The 22,475-nt window shown below is 42.7% G+C and overlaps 1 protein-coding gene across 1 annotated transcript in view; it reads right to left on the minus strand.

Annotated features, from left to right (window-relative positions):
- The window catches only part of camsap2b (calmodulin regulated spectrin-associated protein family, member 2b), a gene marked incomplete at its 5' end in the record, with an annotated part of 31,670 nt that overhangs the window by 2,986 nt on the left and 6,209 nt on the right, over window positions 1–22,475 (minus strand). The window contains 18 exons of the mRNA XM_079230878.1: window positions 133–192; window positions 786–885; window positions 969–1,183; window positions 1,317–1,453; window positions 2,378–3,086; window positions 3,174–3,357; window positions 3,890–4,121; window positions 4,217–4,363; window positions 4,494–5,223; window positions 5,858–6,139; window positions 6,234–6,303; window positions 6,753–6,857; window positions 7,006–7,096; window positions 8,833–8,972; window positions 10,003–10,144; window positions 11,129–11,161; window positions 14,408–14,491; window positions 15,515–15,694. Of these exons, the coding sequence (XP_079087004.1) occupies window positions 133–192; window positions 786–885; window positions 969–1,183; window positions 1,317–1,453; window positions 2,378–3,086; window positions 3,174–3,357; window positions 3,890–4,121; window positions 4,217–4,363; window positions 4,494–5,223; window positions 5,858–6,139; window positions 6,234–6,303; window positions 6,753–6,857; window positions 7,006–7,096; window positions 8,833–8,972; window positions 10,003–10,144; window positions 11,129–11,161; window positions 14,408–14,491; window positions 15,515–15,694 (3,641 nt within the window). The remainder of the gene's footprint in view (window positions 1–132; window positions 193–785; window positions 886–968; window positions 1,184–1,316; window positions 1,454–2,377; window positions 3,087–3,173; window positions 3,358–3,889; window positions 4,122–4,216; window positions 4,364–4,493; window positions 5,224–5,857; window positions 6,140–6,233; window positions 6,304–6,752; window positions 6,858–7,005; window positions 7,097–8,832; window positions 8,973–10,002; window positions 10,145–11,128; window positions 11,162–14,407; window positions 14,492–15,514; window positions 15,695–22,475) is intronic.

Here is a 22,475-nt window from a genome sequence, read left to right on the forward strand (position 1 = left end):
TCTACTTTTATGTGAGTCTGTGTTGAAAGAATGTCGAATGAAAAGCAGGCTTCAGTCAGATGGAGCTATTTCTACATGGAGCCACATCCAGTACACTTTGTCTGTTGAATCACTTCTCGGAGCATTACTAACCTTCCCTTTCTTTCTTTGGGAGAGCTTAGAAAGAACGGAATATGGGCTACTTTATTGCCTCTGAGGGACGCATGCCAAATAAGGAAAGAAATGAGAGAAGGATAGAAGATAATCAAGTGTAAGCCTCAATAAAGTCACGACTTAACAATAAGAAAACATCACAAAACACGGCATGAAATTAAAGTCTATGTAAATGATATCTTCGTGTCACAAATTAAACATGGGGTTTGAGTCGGGACATTTTTAAAAGTGTAATGGTGGTAATATGCTAAGGGATGGTGAACTGCACAAACCCACTGCCATATTAGAAAAGGTGAAAATGAATAAAGTAATTCTGAACTACAGATATTATAAACATACATCACAAGTCTGATACTGTGAGATGTATACTTATTTGTATACCATAAAAGAATAAAATATCACTGAAAAGAGCTTGAAAAGAAGATGGATGAAAACGGACAGCTTCAATTGTGTCATCTTGGTTTTTGGTAAATTATTACTTTACAATTTCAACATAATCTTGGGTTTTATTGACAAAGGCATGTGCAGGTAGAGTATTTGCTCTTCTTGTGCTTCTTACATCAGTGATTTGTAACTCAAGTTTAAGGTAAGAGAGTCTAAACTCCACGCTACAGGCACAGAGTGGGTCTTACCTGTTGTTCTTCCTGTTATTTGGCTGGTCTCTGTCATTGTCAGCCAGATTGAGAGACGCCAAAGAAACACTCGACACCGAGAAGCCTCGAGGACGCACCCCTACAACACAAGGAGCGGTCAAGCACGGCTCAGTAGCGCAGCTATAAGTGTGTGCTTGTGCATACGATTCGCATTCTGCTCACCTGTTGCTCTCACAGGGGGTGTAGGCGACTCCAAGACATCCCTGTGGATGGACTTGGGCCGCGGCTTCTTCTTGAGGCTTCCAGATCGGGTCTTAATAACCTCGTCCATGTTCTCAAACAGCTTGAGCTGTTTCCTCCTCAAAAACTCATGCTTAATGTATTCCCTTCTTGCCTTCTCGTCATCCTTCTTCTGCTGGTCCTCCTCGGCTTTCAAACTGGAGTAGGAGACAGAGATACAGATTCATTGTGCAACTGCACACTCAAGTTCAAAAGACACACTGTATGTATCGGTGCTATAGACATGGGGACAGTGTTCGCATTGGCAAAGAGACAGAAAGTGAAACTGACTGTGCAGCCTCCCTCTTCTGTTCCTGGTCCAGCTCCTGCTGTTGCTTCTTCTCCTGAGTCTCCTTCTCCCTCCGAAGCCTCTTCTCCAGCAGAGCTGCTTTCTTTGCTGCCATGTCCTCCTCCCCTTTCACATCATCCTGGTGTTTAAATGGATGGGGAAACACACAAAATACTCAAGTCAGATTGTGTGTAGAGATGTTTACACTGCACCTTTATTAACTTCAGAAAAAGCTGGCCGCCATGTTCACTCAGCAGATACATAATTACACCATGTATTAAGTTATTATGGCAGATAACCCCTGACTGTGTAATTATTAAAATCATGTTGGTATTTGGGGTATTTAATGCGGTATACGTGTTAATTACCTTCAGTCAACAAAGCTCTGACAGCTGGCCTAGATTTACCTCTATATAGTCTTTGATCAGTTTTATGATCACACAAATCCATTGTTTGTAAAATCTCATGTTCTGAAATTGAAGGTCTTTATTCACTGTTACAATAACTAAAAAGCAAAAGCAGCATGTGTATACATTTAGTATACCTTCAGTATACATTCAGTAGCTTGCGTGGCATAGACATGCAAAGCTAATGTCAGCTAATGATGTGCTAACGTAATGTTAGCTCCACCAGTTTTATGATTGGCAAGTCTGCGTTCGAGGGCCGGGACTTAGAGAAGGTGTACGCCGCCATCACTAATGTTACCAGTGCCACCAGGCCCTTCTATTTATGATGTGTAAAAATGTCTGCTCTGAAAAGGTTTGTTATAAATGTGATTACGCATGGCTATTAAGATTTAGGCTGGCAAGTTAGCTAAGATGGACAGACTTTTGACTGAAAGAAAAGACAAACTGGCTCAAAGTTGGCGCATCAAGCCAACATCATTCAAAATATGAAGAAGTCTGTCTTGGTCTTCAGTTGCAAGGGAGCCTTGTTTTTTGTGTGTATACACTCATGACATTTTGGGCAAATTTTGATATGTTTACTCTATTTCACACAAAAGCTTTTACATGGATTATCTTCGACATTAAAAAGATAAAACCCTTCCGTAGCTCCGACTCACCTTGAAGAAGAATCCACAGCACATTTTTTGGTCTCCTCCTGCCTCTCTATCTCCTTCACCCTCTACCGTCATCTCCTGGCTGCGGGGTCGTCCTCCTCGAGGTTTCAGCCCAGACAGAGTCACCTCCACCAGGTCTCGTCTGTCCTGGGGGTCTCCCTTGACCCGGCTGCCCGTGGGCCCTTGGATCTCAGACACCGGTTGACACAACACCTCTGATGACCTTGTTTGCTTGACTTCACCCTTTTGTTCCTCCTGTCGCTCATCTTCCTTCTCTTTGACTGCTTCTCTTGTAGACAGCTGAGGAGTGCCAGCACTCTTCTTTCCCACTACATCTTCTTTGTCCTTCATGTTTTCTTTGTCGTCCTTGGCCTCTTGGTTCTTGCTTTCCAGAGGCCCCTCGTCGTGGCCCAGGTAAGCAAACGAGCTGTTCTGGGTTTGGCTGGGGGTGAAACGTCTTAGTCTGGGTAGGCTGTCCACTGAGGTCTGGGTGTTGAGCATTCGACTGAAAGGTGTGACCTTCAGATCATTTGGTCGCGGAGTCCTCGGTGTCCTGGCATGGAAGGAGGCCGGACGCCGCTTAATGCCAGCAGGAGATCGGTTGGGAGCACGAGGAGAGCCGGAAGAAGAAAGGATGGGAGACAAAGACCCAACCGAGCCTCGTCCTGATCCCCGGCCTGTTACACTGCTGCTACGCAACTCACGGAGCTGCCTGTGTGGAGGAGAACACACAAGGTCATGTATGTGTTCACAAAAAACAAAAACAAAATCTATCTTTTTCTCTATCATTAAGTGATACCTGTGCGGAGATGGAGCAGGAGGAGGAATGACCCAGGCTTGTTGCTGTTGCTCTCTCATGGACATGATGGTCTCCTGCTGCAGGGCCAAACGCTGCATCTCTGTCTGCAGGAAGCCCAACGACGTGTTCAGCCTCTCAATGGAGCGGGTGTATTCTGTCAGGTCGATTTCTCCCGGAGACATGCCTGTATCACCCACCACATTACATACACAGTTCAGTCAGTCAATTACCAATTTGATATGATGATATGGTTGTTATTCTGGGCTTGTTTGTCCAGCAATTGATTTTTTCTCTTTTTGTGGTTTAGTACTAAAATGATTTGTTGATTTATCAAGTAGTAGAAAATTCTTTAAATCATCTATGGAGTAAAAATCCCACACAGTTGCTGAATTTTACGCTCTGAAATGTGATAATGGGCATGACTTGGAGCTGCAAAATTGCGCAATTGTTGGGCATTTATTTAAACTGTTTTCTGATATTTGAGTTTGAGAATTTGGCTGGTGTGAAAGCTTTAAATTGAACTTTGGTGTGAACGTAACAACCAGATCGAGACTACAGTTCTTCCACGCTGACTCTGGTGCAGTTCGTTTGTGGTCTGAAAGCAAACTGACCCGCCACAGAACTTTAGGATACAAAATGTGATTTTAGCATACCTTTCTACTTCTTCTGGGCGTGAACTATCAAGTTCTTATACGCAATCTGTAAGCAACACTCACCTCCACCATCCTCACATGGGGATTTAGGAGCGGCTCCGTCTGGCTTGCATCTCTCCGCCCGCTCCATGCTGCCCTGGTTGGTTTCCTTTGAGACGGCGAGTGGCTCTGGAAAAGGTGCTTCTGCTGTGCCCGAGCTGGGGCTGAAGGGGGCAGTGATTCCTTTTCTTCTCACTACATTTAGAAAGGCTGTTCTGCCCATCTTCTGACGATGACGGGTGAAAGCTGCTTCCACCTGTGAAGAGAGCAACACAGAGTGAACATTTATATTTAATAATATAATAATAATAATATACTACTGGCTGTCTTTCTTTGTCCTGATCTTTTTACCTTCTTCTTTTGGGCTTCTATGGCTCGCCGTTTCTCCTCCAGCTTCATCCTCAGCTGAATCATCTCTGAGGCTATTAGATGGGAGGGGTCTCTCGGGGAGGGCGTTACTGGAGAGGGAGATGTGATTGGCAAAGGAGGTGTAGACATCTAGAAAAAAATGCAAAGATCATTGACATTAATTATATAACGACTAACTTCACGTCAAACTGAATTTCTGCCTCTGCAACAAAGGAAAAGTTTAAAAGAGGGAATGAGTGACACACAATAGGACACAAACCTGAGAAGAAATGCTCTTTGGCAGGTGTGTATACGGCACATTGAGATCTGAACTCTCTGGTGTGGTTCCTCCACTACTCCTTCCCTCCAGCTTCCTGAACTTCTGCTCTGCAAAGCTCGTCATCCGGACCATGCCTCCTCCAGAGCCTCCAGAGGACGAGACGGGGCTGACTGTGTGAGATCTGGGGATTGTGGGTGCTGAACTTGGACAGGGGCTGCTCCTGTCACCTCCATCTCCCCTGTCACCCTCGCGGTTAGCATCACTGACTCCTTTCCGTCCTCCTTCCGCGCTTGGCTCCTTCTCCGGCTGACCGGGCAGAGGGCACGACCGGGTCGTAGCCTCACAGTCTGGGTCTATGTCTGAATAGTCTCTCAGGGAGGAGGAGTCCTCATCCAAGCTCTGGATGTCCTCTGTCCCCACATGGATACCTGTGTCAACTTCTTCTGTGGACACAGAGTTGAGGTCGTGGTCGTTCAGCCGAGCCTTAGCTGAACCCAGGTCGTCTCCTTGACCTTCGGCCCCTGCAGGGTCTGAAGGGTCCGAACCGTGGAGAAAGAAGCCATTGTCTCCGTCCCCCACGCCCAGGCTAGCGTGGGGTCTTTCAGTGTCGTGAATAATCTTGAGGGCCTCTTCAATGCTCGGAGGAGTTGATGGACTGGTGTGGCTACTGCGGTTGCCATGGTGATTGTTGGGGCTGTGGTTGCTGTCTGGAAGGACCCCATTGGAGTACCTAGAGGCAGATTGTTGAAAGTAACGGATAGCTTTAGAGGATAGTTACTTGCTGGATGTCCTTCTTATCTTTATGTCTCACTGCAGTTTGAACATATTTTAAACTGTAAAATTACCATTTATAGCACAGCCCTTAAGTAACATGATTATATTAGAAAGCTTTATTAATAACATGTGAATTTAAGAACAATTTAAGTTTATTTTGTGTGGACTCAAAGCTAATTATTTTGTGTTTATCTGTAAAATTAACATGCACGTTGAACTGTTGGAAGTTAAGGAGAAGCACACAAAAAAAAGACTGTAAACGGGCACTGCACTTGCTGCATGTCCAACATAACTATAAGTAAGGGATAATTAATACACTAAACCTCCACCTACCTATGTAAATTAAAAGTCCTTATTTTCCCACTGGGGTAGGAAAAATATCCTTTCCCACTAAACAAACAAATGACAAAACATTTTATAAAATCACATAGATTTGTCATAAAATCTATCCATTCATTTATCCCATGTATGAAAAATTGCTGAATCCCCACACCCCAAAAACTAAATTGTCTCTTTAATTGAGACTGTGGCAATGTAGAGGATAAAGGTTTTTGGTAGTTAAAAGCTTAAAAGCCATCCCTCTGCTGTACCTGCTTTGGTTTTTGACTGAGAATGTGTTGTTCCGCCCGAGGGGTTTGTTGGCAGGGAACTCCTCATCCTCCTCAGGTATGTGTCTGCTCTGGCCGTTTACATCAGCAGGCATGAGGGAGAGGTGGCGCTTCATGCCCCCTCGAGATGCATAGTGAACTTTATACCCAAGACCGTCACTGCTGGCAGAGCGGGTCATACCACTGAGGGAGGACGCTTCACAGGGCGGCACAGTGGCGTCTCCATCCAGAGGAATCTCAAAGGAGATTCCCCGACAGGAGGAGCTGAGGGAGGAAATATATTGTTAGTTTAATCGGGAAACACTCAGACAACTTCACATCTGATCGAGTAGGGCAACTGTGGAGTTAAGGCACAAACCGTTTTTCTTTGGGCCATGTCCCAACACAGCCATCCATGTAGGACATGGAGGTCGACCTCTTTATTATACCTGTCACAGACACAGAGGAACTTCTTACTGCATGTATTGAATCCTTATTTCAACAGTCAACAACAATTGCTGCAGGGATCTGCTTTAGTTTCAAATTTGTGTCAGCAATGGGTTTAACTATAGCATTAGTGATACTGGAGTGACTGCATGTATGTAAATCAGCCACTAGAGGGCCTCGGGTTTCACATCAACACATTCTTCCGCTTCTCTGTTCATGCCCCGCTTAACAGTTAATACTACTGATTTTGTCATATTTGTTAAAAGCACCACATACGTATGTATGGCCAAATTAAAAAAGTAAAACTATGAAAGCTGTGTTAATAGGAATGGCGGTACCAATGCTCCTGTGGTTTGCAAATGGGGAACAAGAACCAATACTCACTAGCATCTGCCTGCATGATCACTAAAGAAAGAGTTATGCACATCCCAACTGATAACACATATTTTACCCTGTGCAGGGGCATTCTCAGGGCTGTCAGGTCTGTCTGCATAGCTCTGTTTGATTGGACTGGAAACAGGAGCCATATTTCTACAGGATGTTACAGGCTCACAGGCTGCAGGGGGAAACATATGACAGATACTCAACATTCAACTGCAACCTCATGTTAATTATTAAAGTTATCCTTTAGCATGCGTAACATATCTTCTTCCTCATCGCAGTTAACAATAGCATGCTGATATTATTTCGAACTTGTACTGTACCGTTTGGATCGAAGACTCTGGGCTGTACAAATGAGGGTTTAACCACTTCAAACCACCAGAAAAGCTCAGCCATAAACACCAGGTAGTTACTCTGCAAAACCACACCCACACACACACACACACACATGCACCTTAGTCAAAACATTATTAAACTGTAATGTTGTGGTCGTATATGTAGTCATTTTGCAGTCACAGCTCCTCCCTGTGTGTCTGTAAAGAGGCTGGATGAGCTACACTCACAATATCATACAGCATTTTGAGGTCAGTGAGGTCAAAGCCTACAAACCGTTGCTAGGTGACGGGCTCAGGTGTGGGTGTATGCGTGAGTGTGCATGTGTGGTTGAATATTAGTACATGTTTCATCATCTGGGTGCTTTATTATCAAAGCCTTACACCTCTTGAAAACTGAAAAAAACAACATCTGGTTTAGTGTGTACAGACGGATGCACAAAGTAGCGAGTGTGTAACCCAAATCAATGATGAGTGCATTCATGTTATAAAGAGAAAGGCTCTGGGGTCTGATATGGATGATTACATCCATAGGAAACATCTTGTTTAACACACACAGATCAGTTTATTTACTTTCTCGCAGGAATAGATATAAAATGATGTAAATTCCTAAAAGCTGGATCTTCATTTTAGATGCAGCAGAGAGAACTGCTTAATGGCATACACAACATTTCTGTTTGTGTAATATAATAAATGAATGGACATGCGCGCGCACATACGCACACACACACACACATGCACACACACACACACACACACACACACACACGGACACACACACACACACACACACACACACACACACACACACACACAGGATTTAGTGTGCAGGCTAAGGAGAATGGGCAGTGTGCCAGTCTCTTTGACGTGTCTTCATGACCGTTTTCTCCCTCTCCCACTCCTTTGCCTACTTGTACAATTCCAACACCACACAGTCAATACACAATCACTATAAACAATTCAGTGAACGGGAAAGGAAACAAGAATTAAAGAGAAAAAAACGTCAAAGTGTAAAAACCATCTGCTGTGTTGTTTTGAAGAATGGAAAGTCCCAGTCAGCTTGGACCGTGACTTGAATCTGAATGTTTCTACCCACGCTCCTTGCATACTATTTATCACACTGCTTCCAAGATATGCTTTTAAAGTTGTACAGAAAGTATTTTATTAATTAGAAACAAATGTGTTTGAAATGGGGAGATCTTAGCATGAGGACTGAGTGAATCAACAAGGGAGGCAGGCAGAGACGGGTCAGGACTGTGAATATCCTCTGAGCAGAATCTGTCCTCTGTTTGAGGGAGTGTGTGTGTGTGTGTGTGTGTGTGTGTGTGTGTGTGTGTGTGTGTGTGTGTGTGTGTGTGGGTCGGGGGGTTGGTATTTGGATTGCAGCATTTGTACTAGAAAAGCACCGACACTCTGCAACACACAAGCTGTCATATTCATTTAATCTGGCAGCAAAGCAATACTCACTGTTGCAAAATTATCTTTATGGCCCTGCTAATTATCACACGCACACACGCACACACGCACACACACACACACACACACACACACACACACACACACACACACACACACACACACACACACACACACACATAATAATAACAACTAAGCCTGCTCACACATATTCGTTATTCAACTTTTCCTTGCATGACTCATCTTTGCCTATTTTATTTGCCTCCCTAACTCTCCCTATTCCCCAAAACACTTTTCTTTCTTTCTTTATTGGAATCCACATTGTAAAAATAGCACTCTCCACAGCATCCACATACATTTTCCTGTCTTCCTTTTTCTCTTATATTTGAATATACTCCTTACCTTTATCGATGCATGTGCATAGAGCATGTCCTCCAGGCTGAAGTGGCAGCAGTGGTTGAGGTTGTTCCTGCAGAACTCCTGCACCAGCTGAAGGTTGTACAGACTGTCGGCCAAAGACATGGTCTCCTTGAGGCAGATATCTGCTCCGCCAGGGGAGGGGTCAGACACACAAGGGAGGGGTGATAGAAAAGGCCGGGCAGGAAGACAAGCAAAAGATAAGGCATAGTTTATCTTTTAAAAAAGAGTGGATGAGGACAACATTATCCTACTTTTCCCACTAGTATTCCCTTGAAACAGTTCATGACACACTTCTTCAAATCTCAACTGGATGAATCATCAGGATTTGTTAATCTCCTGACATTCCTGTAAGGACGGACTATGTATGTGTTTATATATCTGACAAGAGGGAAAAGACCAGAGACAGACAATCAAACATTACAGCAGCCGGTTTCTCTGGAGCGATGTCATTCTGTACTTCTTTATTATTCTTACAGTAAATCACTCTGCCAGCGAGAAGACCTTAATTCACTCACTTCCACATCTGGTCCACATGTGTATGAGCGCCCTGTGAACTATATTTAATCCTGAGAGTCTCAGAGCACCGACACGGGAGTTGTTTATCTTTGAAATAGCGACCAGCAACTCCTCTAACGGTTCTTCGTCACATAACCCGTGTGACCAATCACAGCCCTACTCAGGGCATTTTTAGAAATGAGGGCGCAGAGAAGTTGAGAGGAAGCAAGTCTTTGTTCTCCATGTCTGTCGTGAAACCTCTCTGCCTCACAGTGTCTTTCTTGGGTCAACATCCTTAACAATATCCTGCATTTATATAATTGAATGTAACCACAGAAAGCCAAAACAGGGTCTCTAATCTCTTGATTATGTTGTTCTATGCGATTAAGGTTAGTTTAGCCCATGAAAATATTTCCTGTAAAAGGCTACTATGCTATTATTAGTTTGTATTGAATTAACTTACTTTCTTATATATACAAAAGGCAAAAAGCCCTCAGAAAATAAGGGCAAATTGATAATAATTATGCTCTTTGTTTGAAGCCTCAAATGCATGGCTGTAGTTAGAGCAGTGCGGGCAGAGAAAAGCCTCCTTTGTGAGAGAGGGTGTGGCTGGTGAGATCAAGTGGGTGTGGTTACAGATCGAGGGGTTGGTCCCACCTTCCAGTCTGACGGCCTGTGGGCAGTAAAAATGCAGCAGGGTGGTCAGAGCACAGCCGTCTGTGTTGTCCTTCAGCAGGTTCTCCACCAGGGGGAGCGATGGCGTGCTCATCGGCTGGGCTAGATCCCTCCTGTAGCGAGCCTAAAACCATGGCAACAGCACAAAGACACCACATATGTGTCATCGGGGTGGATAAGTACAGTTGGCTTTCTCATTGTTGGTGCAATATCTGCAAAAACACTTTTATCTGCATGCACCAGTCAATGAATAGGTGTTAATTTAAAGCATAGGGTGGGCTTCAGACACAACTCAAATAATGCATATCAAGTTAGTTCTCTATAAGAAGAAAAGGAACAAAATGAATTGCTTTCAGCATCATACGTCTTACGGGACCATGAGATTTAAAGTTGAATAATAATTTGTGTTTGTAGTGTATCCATCCTTTTCTGTTTATGTCTCTCTAGGCCTGTAAAAACCACAGAGACAATACTCCTGCATATGTCTCCAGGGCACCAGTACTCCCAGTTTGCCCATAAACACATAATAATGGCATCACGTATGCAATTATTCAAGAGATACGATGGAAGTTTTAATCACAGCAGCTCTCACTGTCTGACAGCATCAGTTTGTGCTTTTAAAAACAGATTTTACAGTACGTCTTTTTAAATATTTTCCCCCTAGAGCGGCCAATTTAAACACATACAACAGAAGAAAAAAACACTGTTTTCAATGCACAATACCGACAACAGACATGCCAGATCCCAAACAAGAAAATGGGTAGCTAACAATACCAGGTCATTAGCATTGGTTTCTGATATGTATACAAATATACATTGGCTAATTCCTGGTGATCATTCTAGGTATAGTTCCTGACCTTAAGAGTGATGCAAGTTTCAAATAGTTACTATATCATTCAATCAGATTTCTATGAATGTGGAGACAAGGGTTGAGGTGGGAGGTATGTGACCAATGCATGATGGGGCTCTGGGCACGTGCAATTACAATAGAGGGGACATTGGAGGGGACAATGTGAAGGGGTGAATCCTTGCAGGTTTAGGATTAGACATAGAGGAGGTAGATGGTAGTGGTTGATGAAGAGGAGTTCTTCAGAACGGATGGACTTACAGGTACTAATCTCCAGTACCATTTGCTAGGAGACTTGATGGTGGATGATAATTGGATAACAACAGAAGAGAGTGGGAGAGGCGTTAAACCGACAGCAGAAAAATATTCATTTTTTAAGAGACAGACACCAACGGTGTCATATTTAATTATAAAATAGTATCATTTTTCCTGAGGGTCACACATATTACATCATAATCCCTTTTGAAATATAAACAATATAACAGAACTATTAAAGTATTTTATTTTAGATATAATCTTAGTTTAGCTTGTTAGCATGTTAATTTGCATGACAGCATGGCAGCTGGGGCTGACGTTATGGGAGTTTTGTAGGTATTTCGTCATAAACCCAAGTTTTGGACAAATTGAAAAGTTTGACCTACTGTTAAATAAAGAAAGTAGCACTTTAGTGGCACTTAAATGGCTTTTACTTTGGCTTTCTTGAAGAAATTGTACTTTCTTGATGCTTGTTGTTCTGAGTTTGTACTCATGGTTGAATGCTCTTATTGTAAGTCACTTTGGATAAAAGCATCAGCTAAATGAAATGTAATGTAATGTAATATAATGTTGGCATTAGAGAAAAAGTCTATTGTGTTGATCCTCTGGGGAACAAAAATAAATGTACAAAATGTCATAGCATTCCATCCAAAAGTTATCAAGGTGTTTCATCCTGTACTGTTGGGAAACCTTTTAAAATGTATTGGCCTTTGGTGCATTCAACCAAATGTAATCAAAATCTGTTTAAAGGCTTGTTGCAAACTAATGAACATACAACAATGAGACCTAAAACCTGAAATAAACCATAAACTTCCTTGAAGAAAGAAGTCAAAGTGACAAGCTGACATTCACACAGTATCCACACACATACATGCTGAGCACTTAGTCTTAAGACAGCAGTTACTGATTTTTCACACTGTCCCAGAATAGACGAGACCAGACTGGGAAGTGTCTTGTGCTCATTCATTGGTGTGTTCGTGTTTGCAAAAGCATATATGTGCGTGTGAAATTATCTCCTAAGTATGTCCTACTCGGTGAATAGTCTTCTGTTGAAGCTGATAATGTAGAGAGGGAGCTGTGTCATGGAGTGAGCAGTCAGAAAGCAGCTGACTGTCACTGAGTGTACAGTGTATTCCTCAAACTCCTAAAGAGACCTTCTTCTTTCCTAGTTGTAACTTGTCGTCTTTGACAAAGCCCGAGTGTGTCTTTGTGAGTCAGTGTGGGATGGGTCACAAAGCCCATGTGCATCAGCAGCTTACAGAGCAATCCCACTAAAGCAGTGGTCACTCTCACTACACGGCACAAAAACAAGACAATGAGCACCAGAAAATGTGCAAAAAAACTCCCACAGCAGATAAAAGCTCCTTCTAAACTGATTTAGCCACTCGTGACATCCTGCAGCTAATTTAGCTCCATTTGAGGGAACAGAGACATACTCTCCATGTGACCATTTTACAACTTGTTGTATGCAAACAGTTTAACCTATGGTAACGGGTGTGTATTTCAGTCATGCTTGCAGTATGGCTTTATGGAGGCAATGTCGGTCAGCCCACCGCTTTGGTCCAGACTAAAATATCTACTATTTCAACTGTATTTTTTCCTATCGGATGGATTGCTATGACATTTTTGTTCAGACATTTACGGTGGCCAGAGGATGAATCCTAACGCCTTACTTATTGTCTTTGCTTACACTTAACATTCATGGTTTTGAGTGAAATGTCTCGACAACCATTTAAGGGCTTGCCATGCAATTTGGTACAGATGTTAATTTTCTTCTCAGCATAAATTCTTTGCCCGATTTTTCACCCATCAGGTCAAATTTAGTTTAGGACCAAATGCCCGCAAACAAATCATTCAGCCTCAGCTATACTTTGTGTTTAGTGTTCATTTAGTAAATGTTAGCACACTAATATGCATACATACATAACATCAGCATACATGACATTACCATTGTCACTGTGAACATTTGGCCATGCTAGCATTAGCATTTAGCTCAAAGCACCCTTGCGTCACAGAGCAGCTAGCATAAACGTTTAGCCTTGTTGACCCAAGACACAGGTTAGGACACTAGTTAGCTAAAACTCTCTTTGAAACCACCTAGGTTCCCATGGCAGTAATGTTACTGACACATTCAGCTAAATCAGAGTTTCACTCAGTGTTTACCTCTTTGATTTGGTATTGAATTACAGGAAGTTTACTAACCCGTTTCCCATTTTCCACAGTTCTATTTTTGCCTGTTTACATGTACACACGCTCGCAGTGAGATAATGCTTATTTTTTCATTTTTTTAACCTTCACTCTCTTGTCCCTGATTTAAAGCACCGACCAGAGGCGAGGGTCATGACCTGATAAGGCACTGTGCTGTAGCTTCTTGGTTAAGTGAGTGGAAGAGGACGGAAGCTGAGTGCTGTGTGTTTGTCCCAGCAGACTGACTTGTTTTGTCACATGGACCTTACATAACTATGAGTCCTGCAGGATGACAACAATGTCTCTGTCTGTCGCTGACTCTCTTTAGCTACAGCTGACAACGTTCTGAGTGTCTCTCTTCATGTCTCCCACCCTGGTGTCATTTCTCCTGTTCCCTTCTCTCTGATTTTCCCTCCCTTTTCTTCTCTCTCTCTCTCTCTCTCTCTCTCTCTCTCTCTCTCTCTCACGTTTTTTTTTCCTCTAACATCAGTGTTTTGCGACTCTTGCCAACATTTCTCTACAGCTGGTTGGAGACTGAGCTCATCTGTTCCTCTGATTTACAGAGTAAAAGTAGGAAATATTTAAAATAAATTTGAGGAAATATACAGGCTAGCTTTAATGCCAAGAGTTAAATGGGAATATTGATCTTGTTTGAGCGTAAAGTGCAAAGCTGGAGCCACCAGATTAGTTTAGTTTAGCCCAAAGACTGGAAATAGGGGGACGCTGCTCATCGGGCTCCGTCCAAAGTAAAGAAATACAAAAATAAACAACATCACAAAAGGTCACTAATTAACACGCTGTATCTGTCTCTGATTTATTTGTATACAAACAACACAACAACGATATTCAGTGCAGTGACACACACCCAGTTGGTGTGTGAATTAAACAATTAAACTAACTAAAAGTGTTCATTAGTGAGCTTTAAAAGGTGCTGGGAGGAGGAGTCCGGACAGAAAAAAGTCAGCAGTTTCTTTTAGTTTACAGTTTTTATGTGAAGCTAAGCTAGCTTTGTATTTAAAACGAAGACAACATTTTGAAATATTCCTTTAAACACAATGTTACTGATGACTAGGAGTTTGCGTTAGTGTCTGTTCTTACTTTGTGTGTTGCATTTGACTCCTGGAGGGAGGCCTCTCTCAGCTTTTGCTCTTCAACAAGGATGTCCCTCAAATGTTCATTCACCTGAAGACAGACAGGGAGAAAGAGGTCAAATTTCAGACAAGCATTTTGTGCACACAGAGGCTGAATGGTGGGTCTGTGATGGCAAGAAGATACACTTGAACATGAGTACCTTGCCTTCACACATCAAAGAAACATGTTTCACCACCACCTCTGCCCATTAGCCACTCAGGCTAAAAATCACTGTAACCTGATATAGAGCACACAGCTGACTTCCAACTCAAACACAATGTAGAAATAACTTTAAAGATGACTCTAATAATAGTATTTTCTGAAATGACTACTGCTTTTCTTTCTTCAAAGGTTCTGTACAAACAGTGATGTAACATTTTGGCTTGAGGATGCACAAGGTCGCATCAGCCAATCCCAACCATGGCTGCTACGTCTCAGGGCTACACAGAGAGACAATGCGCCATGTGTTTTTTTAATGTGTGTGTCTGCAAATTAATTATGTATGTGTACCTTCCCATCATTCAATGGGAAAAGGGAGAATCAAGCACATGAGCTTCTTCAGCAAAGAATGTCAGCAATCATTGTACATTTAATTAACTAAATCATGCCTTGCTGGGGCTTGTTTCATTATTTTAAACCAAGTAGAATTGGGACAACTGTGTCAAAATGCCCTTAAAATCTCCTGCAAGATCAGCAAAAGCAACTGGAAGTTACTGCAGGATGAAGAAGATTCAATCAGAGACTTAATTAAAGCTTACAGCCCACTCCAGGGCTGACTTTACTCTCCCAATCCTGCTTTAGCAAAGCAAAGGAGTTTAGACTGAGTCAGCTATCTCTCTGTACTTTATCTGGCATGAATATATGTGGTTGGTGCCAGCCAAACATATGATATTTTGAACCAGTGATGGAGGGATTGAGTGCTGACACACTTTCCAGCACCTCTTGTGTCTTCTATATCCGGAGTGAAACCGAGAACTGTGTGTCACATTGGAAATCTGAAATGAGAAGGTGCATGTGTGTGTGTGTGTGTGTGTGTGTGTGTGTGTGTGTGTGTGTGTCTGTGTGTGTGTGTACCTTGTTGATCCAAGTGGAGATTGCATCCTCTGTGTCATAAGGCAGCTCCTGGATGTGTCCGTCACTGTGTGAGGGTTCAGCGGAGGAGTACCTGTTGATGCAGGTCATCACCCTCTCCACACTCACCATCTCCACCGTATACGCCATCATCAGGGTGTCAATGAGCGCCAGATGGGAACTCTGTAGAAACATAAGAGCGTTGGTGTCAGAGTTGGAAATATGACATTAATTGCTGTGTGTCTATAGTCAGAGAGTTTGCCATACCTTTAATATTTTGGGGGGCATTTTATGCCTTTTAAAATTGAGTTTTAACTGACAGTAGAGAGACAATAAGATATGAGGGGCGAGGCAGATGAACAATATGCAACAGAGGTGTCCAGTTGTACTCAAACTGGGACTCAAACCCCTACACCAGTGATTTTCAACCACTGTGCCATGGCACACCAGTGTGCCATGAGAGATCGTCTGGTGTGCCGTGGGAAATTTATTGTTGAGCGTCTGAGCCTGCAATATAGTGGCTGGCCTAGTAATTAAATACTCTTCCATGCCAGTAGGTAGCGCAATAATTACCTTCCATATATGCTGTATTATGCTACAATGTGACATTTTGTAACTTTTTTGGTTGTTGGTGTGCCGCAGGATTTCTTTATTGTAGAAAATGTGCCGCGGCTCAAAAAAGGTTGAAAAACACTGCCCTACACCACCAGCGTCAGTAACAAAGAAACACATTCTCAATTGACTTTCAGTCGAAGCACGCTGGCTTTGCTTCCTCAGCTCAACAATGCCACTGTGCAAGTGTTTGCTATCTGAGCAAGGACCTTGCATGTGCCACTTACACTTTTGTTTGCTCAATGTGTAGTATGTAGCAGGCCTCGGTTACTGTACCCACAGGAAATCTATCATGCTTCAACACTCAACAGTCGTCGTGATCAACTGAAAAGGTATTGGGGACACCAACAACTATGAAGTGTATCTTTAGAGAATAGAAGTTTCATCTGTCCAACCCCTCTGAAACACACTCCTAAAAGTCTGTACATGTAACCAGTGTTCCCTCTTAGGTGCGTGCGTGCGCGGCCGCGCAGGCCAGTCGAAGTGGCCGCGCAATAGATTTTTCAGACCGTGCACATTTTTCAGACCGCACAAACGGTTTTTTTTCAGAGGTTAAAAATATTTTTTGCGCCAGTGTTTCTGAGATAGGAGTGAGCCATCTTCACAATAATACGATCTTTGATGTGACGCGTCGAGTCTTCTTGGCCAATCAGCGTCCCGTTTCTCGACATGCGCTCTCTGTACCTCTGCTAGCGCTCTGCCTCCGTTAGCACCCCCCACCCCTGCTGTCCTCCTCCGGGCGCCAGGAGTGAAGCTCGCCCAGAGCGCCACATGAGCTCGGGCCGGTGCTGTTTAGGCTCCTCTTGGCGGGCCCTGCTCCAGCAGTTATAGGCTACCATGGCGAAAAGAAAGGCAGAGCAGGCGCCCCAGAAAAAGGTCTGCCTAACGTTCAAACATGAGGGGCTAGATGAAATAGTCCAAACTGACACAGGTAGGATGAAACTTTCAGATATATTTAAATATGAAGAATATGAAGTTATTAAATTGTTTATATAGGCTACCTTTAGGAAAAATTACACCATGTCAATTTAATAGGCCTATACTTATTGTTAAGCACTGCATTAGCATTTTTCTTTCAATGAAGTTCCACTTAAATGTTGTACCTGCTGAGAAATGACTTTTATTTTTTTACATATATCATTATCAGTCATAACCAGTGAACCAGTCATAACCTCCCCTTATTGAAGTTCAACAAAGATCCTTTAAGTTCAACTAAACTGACTGGTAAAACACCATCATTAAAATGTTCCCAAAGTCCAGCCATTATAAAGGATATTGAATAAATATCAACCTTGTATACATATTGATGCATTTGCTGTCATCTCTTTGAATCCCCTATGGCTAACGCAGGCTTGTGGTCATTTTCGGCAGGTCGCGTGATTGCGAATTGCTCACAGTGCTGAAATGTGCGCTCAGAAAAAACATTTTTTGCTCAGTGCTGAAAAAAATTAGAGGGAACATTGCATGTAACTATGTTTTAAGTGCACACATTATCTAATGTGGTTTTACCAGCCATCAACACGTACAGCACACAAAGCGTGACATTCTCCTGGCCTTTCTGATCCCATTCCAGGACAGTCAGATCAACAGACCTCCCCTTCCCTTTCCTGTCACACCACCAGGTCAGCTCAAAAACACTTACTGTGTCCGATGTGTGCAGGCGAACTGAACAAACACCTAAAGTCAGGTGCTCCGTAATCCAGGTGACTCAAATAAGTCCCACCGCAGCCCGTACTGTGAAGCACAGGCCTCTCTATTCATAACCACACAGGCTCTTGTAACAGCCAGTGTGACCAAGTGTTTCCCCAAGAAACCAACAACGATGCTCCGACTCAGGGGGACTGCTGCTGGTGCTCAGCGACTGCCAGTCTAAACAGACAGCGTGTGCCGAAGTAATTTGGCTGTTAAAAACAAATTCCTCATGGAAATAACTGCTGAGATACTTGAATAAACTGGACTTGTGTGTCTGATCTCACAAAGATTTTGCACAGGTTGAACGTTATTGTTATTATCTTGAAATTATATTCAATGCAAAACAGGTTATTTGCAGCCTATTTTTGCCAAATATTAGTTCATTTTTGCACAGATAGAACTTTATTTGCAATGTTCTAACAAAGTGATTGCAGGTGTTATTAGTTTTGGTCTGAGCAATCTGGTTTACTTGAAAGGGATTGTAATTTTCTTCATTCTATTATTTAAAAAAAGCACGGATGGAAGAGTCACAAAAAGCTGGACCATTTTGTTACAATGTTGTTATCGAACATTTTTCTTCCTCCAAAGTGGGACCACTGTTACTACCACTGTTACACTGGACAGCTGTTTGGCGACATGTATGCTGGTGGGCATAGCATGTAATACTGAATGCTACAGCTGTAGTGTATTAAATGGGTAAACAGGATTGTTTGGATTGCAGTCTGATATTGAACTATGAAACAGACTGCAGACACTTTTTAATTCCTGCATCTTCAGGATATTGCCAGATATTTGACATAGCGAGCATTCTCATCCAGATGTGCAGGAGCCGGTCTGGCTGACAGCCGGACTGACAGGAAGACAGAGGGAGAGACTACCCAAGCACATTCGGCTGCAGCTGAAGATCCAAAAAAACATGATTTCCATGAAAACCCACTGAGTTTTTTCTGTGATTGAAGCTTTTCTGAACTCATTTACATAAGTCCCCTAAATCTGGAATGTCGTTAAGAAGCTTGTGAAGGTGCGTGCACATGCGTCTGCGCGTGTGTTTAGCGCACTGGCTGAAGAAGCAGCATTCATTTAAATGATACTGACAAATCCTATTCTTGATTTGTGTTTCATTGGGACTTTAGTAAATTATTATTTGCATTAAAGCACAAATTATTCATCACAATTCTGTACGGCTTTATAGTGCGATGTAAAAGTGTCACCATCATTTTACAGAGTGTATGTTTTGTACATTTATTAAAGGACTGTATACAAATGATGGGAAGAAGGGGAAGGTTTTTATTTTTGCAGGAAGGAGGGTAGACTACTTTGTTGAGTGAGCAGGTGAGGGTCTTTCAGAGTGTATAATATATAATATATAGTATATAGTATAATTCAGAGAGTATAATAGGAGTGCTGTATAGTAATAACAGCGTGTAAAACCACAACTTGACGTTCAGCCTCAATCATTTCTGTACAATCCCTAAGTGAAAATAAAATGTGTTATTGCTAACATTATTATTACTTTAAGTATTATTATTATTATTATCTAAATGCCTTGACAAAGGTCAGTGGACTGAAACATTGATGCTGCATCTACATGGGTGTGTAAGATCAGGATTTTTACGACCTTATTGTTCCTCCCTGTGTTGTATAGGTTTGACTGTGTCACTGTTTTTAATAGAACATTGTATTCAGAACTGACATGCATGTGTGTTTGAATGTGAATGTGTGTATGCACATATGGGTGTTTGCACGAGAGACAGAGAAGAGGACAGACAGACAGACATGCAGACAGACACTGTTTACATATCTATAGATCTAAAGTAAAATAAAATACTACTGTTGACACTACATCATGGATTTAAAAGCCATGTGCAGTCTATTATCCCTTCACAAATAAATTTTGGTATGTGTGTGTGTGTGTGTGTGCGTGTGCGTGTGCGTGCGCACATGTGCGTGTGTGCATGTGTGCACAGAAGCAAGTCTAAACCACTCAGTGACAGACATGCCTTATAAGGCTGTGGAAATGGCAGCTGCTGGTCATAAAGAGCTGTAAAGAGCTGCAATGCCCACACATGCACTCCCTCGAACAGGAGCATCAGTATTCAACACTACTGGTGTATGGCTGCATTAGTGTGTGTGTGTGTGTGTGCGCCCTTGATCAAAGGCATCTATAGGAAAGCACAATACAGCTGAGCAAACAGAAAATCAAAGTAACCTCTTTCTCCACAAACATCACAAGGGTCCGTTCAACGCAGGTACAGACTGAGAAAGGACCTCCATCTGAGCAACACAAGTGTTTTTATTGTACAACTTTACACCTCCATGTCTGGCTCTATTGAGATGTTAGTGTGTACCGTTTGCCCAAACTGCCACTAAAAATGACCGCTATCTCTCTCACACACACACATCCATAAAATTCTACAAATCCCTCTGCAATATTCGGAAGGAGGCTTTTAGTCAAGGGGACACGCCCCTCTGCATGAAAATTAAATCACTGCGACGGCTCCATCACTTTCTCGTCTTAGTGTTTTAACACTTCTAGGGCAGCGTGGGCGAGGCAGACAAAAAGTCAGAGAAACATGAAACTAAAGCTATAAGGACACACAGGTCTTGTGCACACTGCTGGAGGTCTGACAGCTCTCTCATTTGTGCACCAGACATGCTTTGATTCACTGTGAGACCCCACCCTCCACAGTGCTGCAGTGGTGCACATCACGTCTTCTCTTCTTTCCTCTCCTCAACCCTCCCTGCGCTTCATGTACTCGGCTCTTTTTCCTCTTTTTTTCCTCCTCTTTGTTCCCTCCTCTCTCCTCTTTCCAGATGGCCATATTAACAGTGGGCCTTTTCCATTCGTTCTCTGGCACACACATGTTGTCCTGCCCGCCAAAAAGGCAAGACCTTACCCTTCCCTCTCCTCCATCTTTCCTTCCCTCCTTTCCACAGCTCTTCCCCATCTCCCCCTTTTCAGTCATCCTCTTGTGGACTTTCACATCCACCTTTCCTCTCTTGCTCTACTTTCCTGCTTCCTCCTGGATCGCAGCCAAATAGCAGCCCCCTAAATTCCATCTTCCCTCTGTTCCCTCCTTCTCTCTCTCTATCCATTCGCCCTCTGACAGACTGCCACGCTCCTCCTCCTCCTCCCCCTCCCTGACATGAGTTATTCTTCTGTTGCACAGTATTTGGAAAGCCATGAGGTCATCATTTTCTCTGCAGATATACCATAACCCAAAATGAAAAGCCTCGACTTCAGCCTGACTGAAATTATCCTGCTGAGTCCACAAATACACACACAGGCAGTGCCTCTACTTTGCAGAGGCAATCTAGTGAAGTACGAAGGGCACAGAGCAACAATAAGGATGGACAGATTCATGGCTGTTACACAAATGAAGGTCAATAGTCATAGGGAGTCAATAGGCTTTAGTCTCCGTTTTTCTACTTAACCCTGTCACTTAAACTGGACACTAAATCACCTGCCATGCACACTGAATCACAGAGAAAAAGAGAGGGATGTATAGATGCACTTTTATAGCCAAGAAAGAACATGGGATCCTTACATTGCATGTAATCGCCGCACATCATTCCCACCTTCACAACATCCTCAATCAATGAGTGATGTAGTGAGCACAAGCAGCCGTAAAAAATAAAAATGTCCTCGACTCGTGACTTTGAATTATTCTCTCGAGCTGTAAAAAGGGAGAGCACAAGCGGAGGGCAAATAAAATACCGGCTACAACCTGAGATAGAGAAACATTTGGGCACTTGGTGAAATATGATTAAGCTTCAATTAAATATTCAGTGGATAACAATGTCCCGGTGTCATTTAATCCACACCGATAAGAGTCAGGATCAGACAGGGGTCGGGGTAGGAAAGAATAAAAAAAATACCATGACAAAGGGAGAGAGACGTTGCAGAGGCAATCAGAGAGTTGAGGAAAGAAACAGTAAGACAGACAGGGAGAGAGCGGGAGAGGGAGGGAGGGGAGAGAGGGTGCACTGCAATGCAGACACCTTTTGGCGTCAGAGGAAGTGCCCGGTCTCCAGCCATGCGTGTGCTAGCAGTGTGTCTAGATCTGCTGCTACAGTCTCAGCCTTCTTTGACTAAAACACCATCAATGAACATCACAATCAAATCAGAAGAATCATGTTCTGGAGCTTAAACAATGGTCTAATCAATTCATTAGTCAATCAACAAGGAATTATTGACAGTTGATGATCATTTTCTCAGGCAAAAATGCCCCAAATTAGTTTGTTCCAGCCTCTCTGGTGTGAGGACTTTCTGCTTGCTGTTGCTTGGAGAAAATTAGCAATATGCAGTACATTCATTACTATGGAATTTCTGATATTCTATCGACAAATTATCCAATTTATTATTATTATATTATTATTTAATTAATCAAGCATTTTCATATTAAGATCAATCAATGATAAAGATGATTGTATGTTCCTCCATCCAGTGCTTCACACAGTATTGAAAGCATACTACCAGAATACACAAGGCACGCTCGCCCGGAGCTGTCTGACGACGAAGACACTGAACAGTGAGTAATGGGTTGCTATAGGAAACCCGTCATTAGCGGTTGTTTTTCTTTCAACAGGACAGATTTTGGAGATCGGTCTCACAGTTGGACTCATGAAGCCATACACTCAAACACACTATCATATGACT

The sequence above is a fragment of the Taurulus bubalis genome (genome assembly GCF_910589615.1).
Source record: "Taurulus bubalis genome assembly, chromosome: 1".
NCBI lineage: Eukaryota > Metazoa > Chordata > Actinopteri > Perciformes > Cottidae > Taurulus > Taurulus bubalis.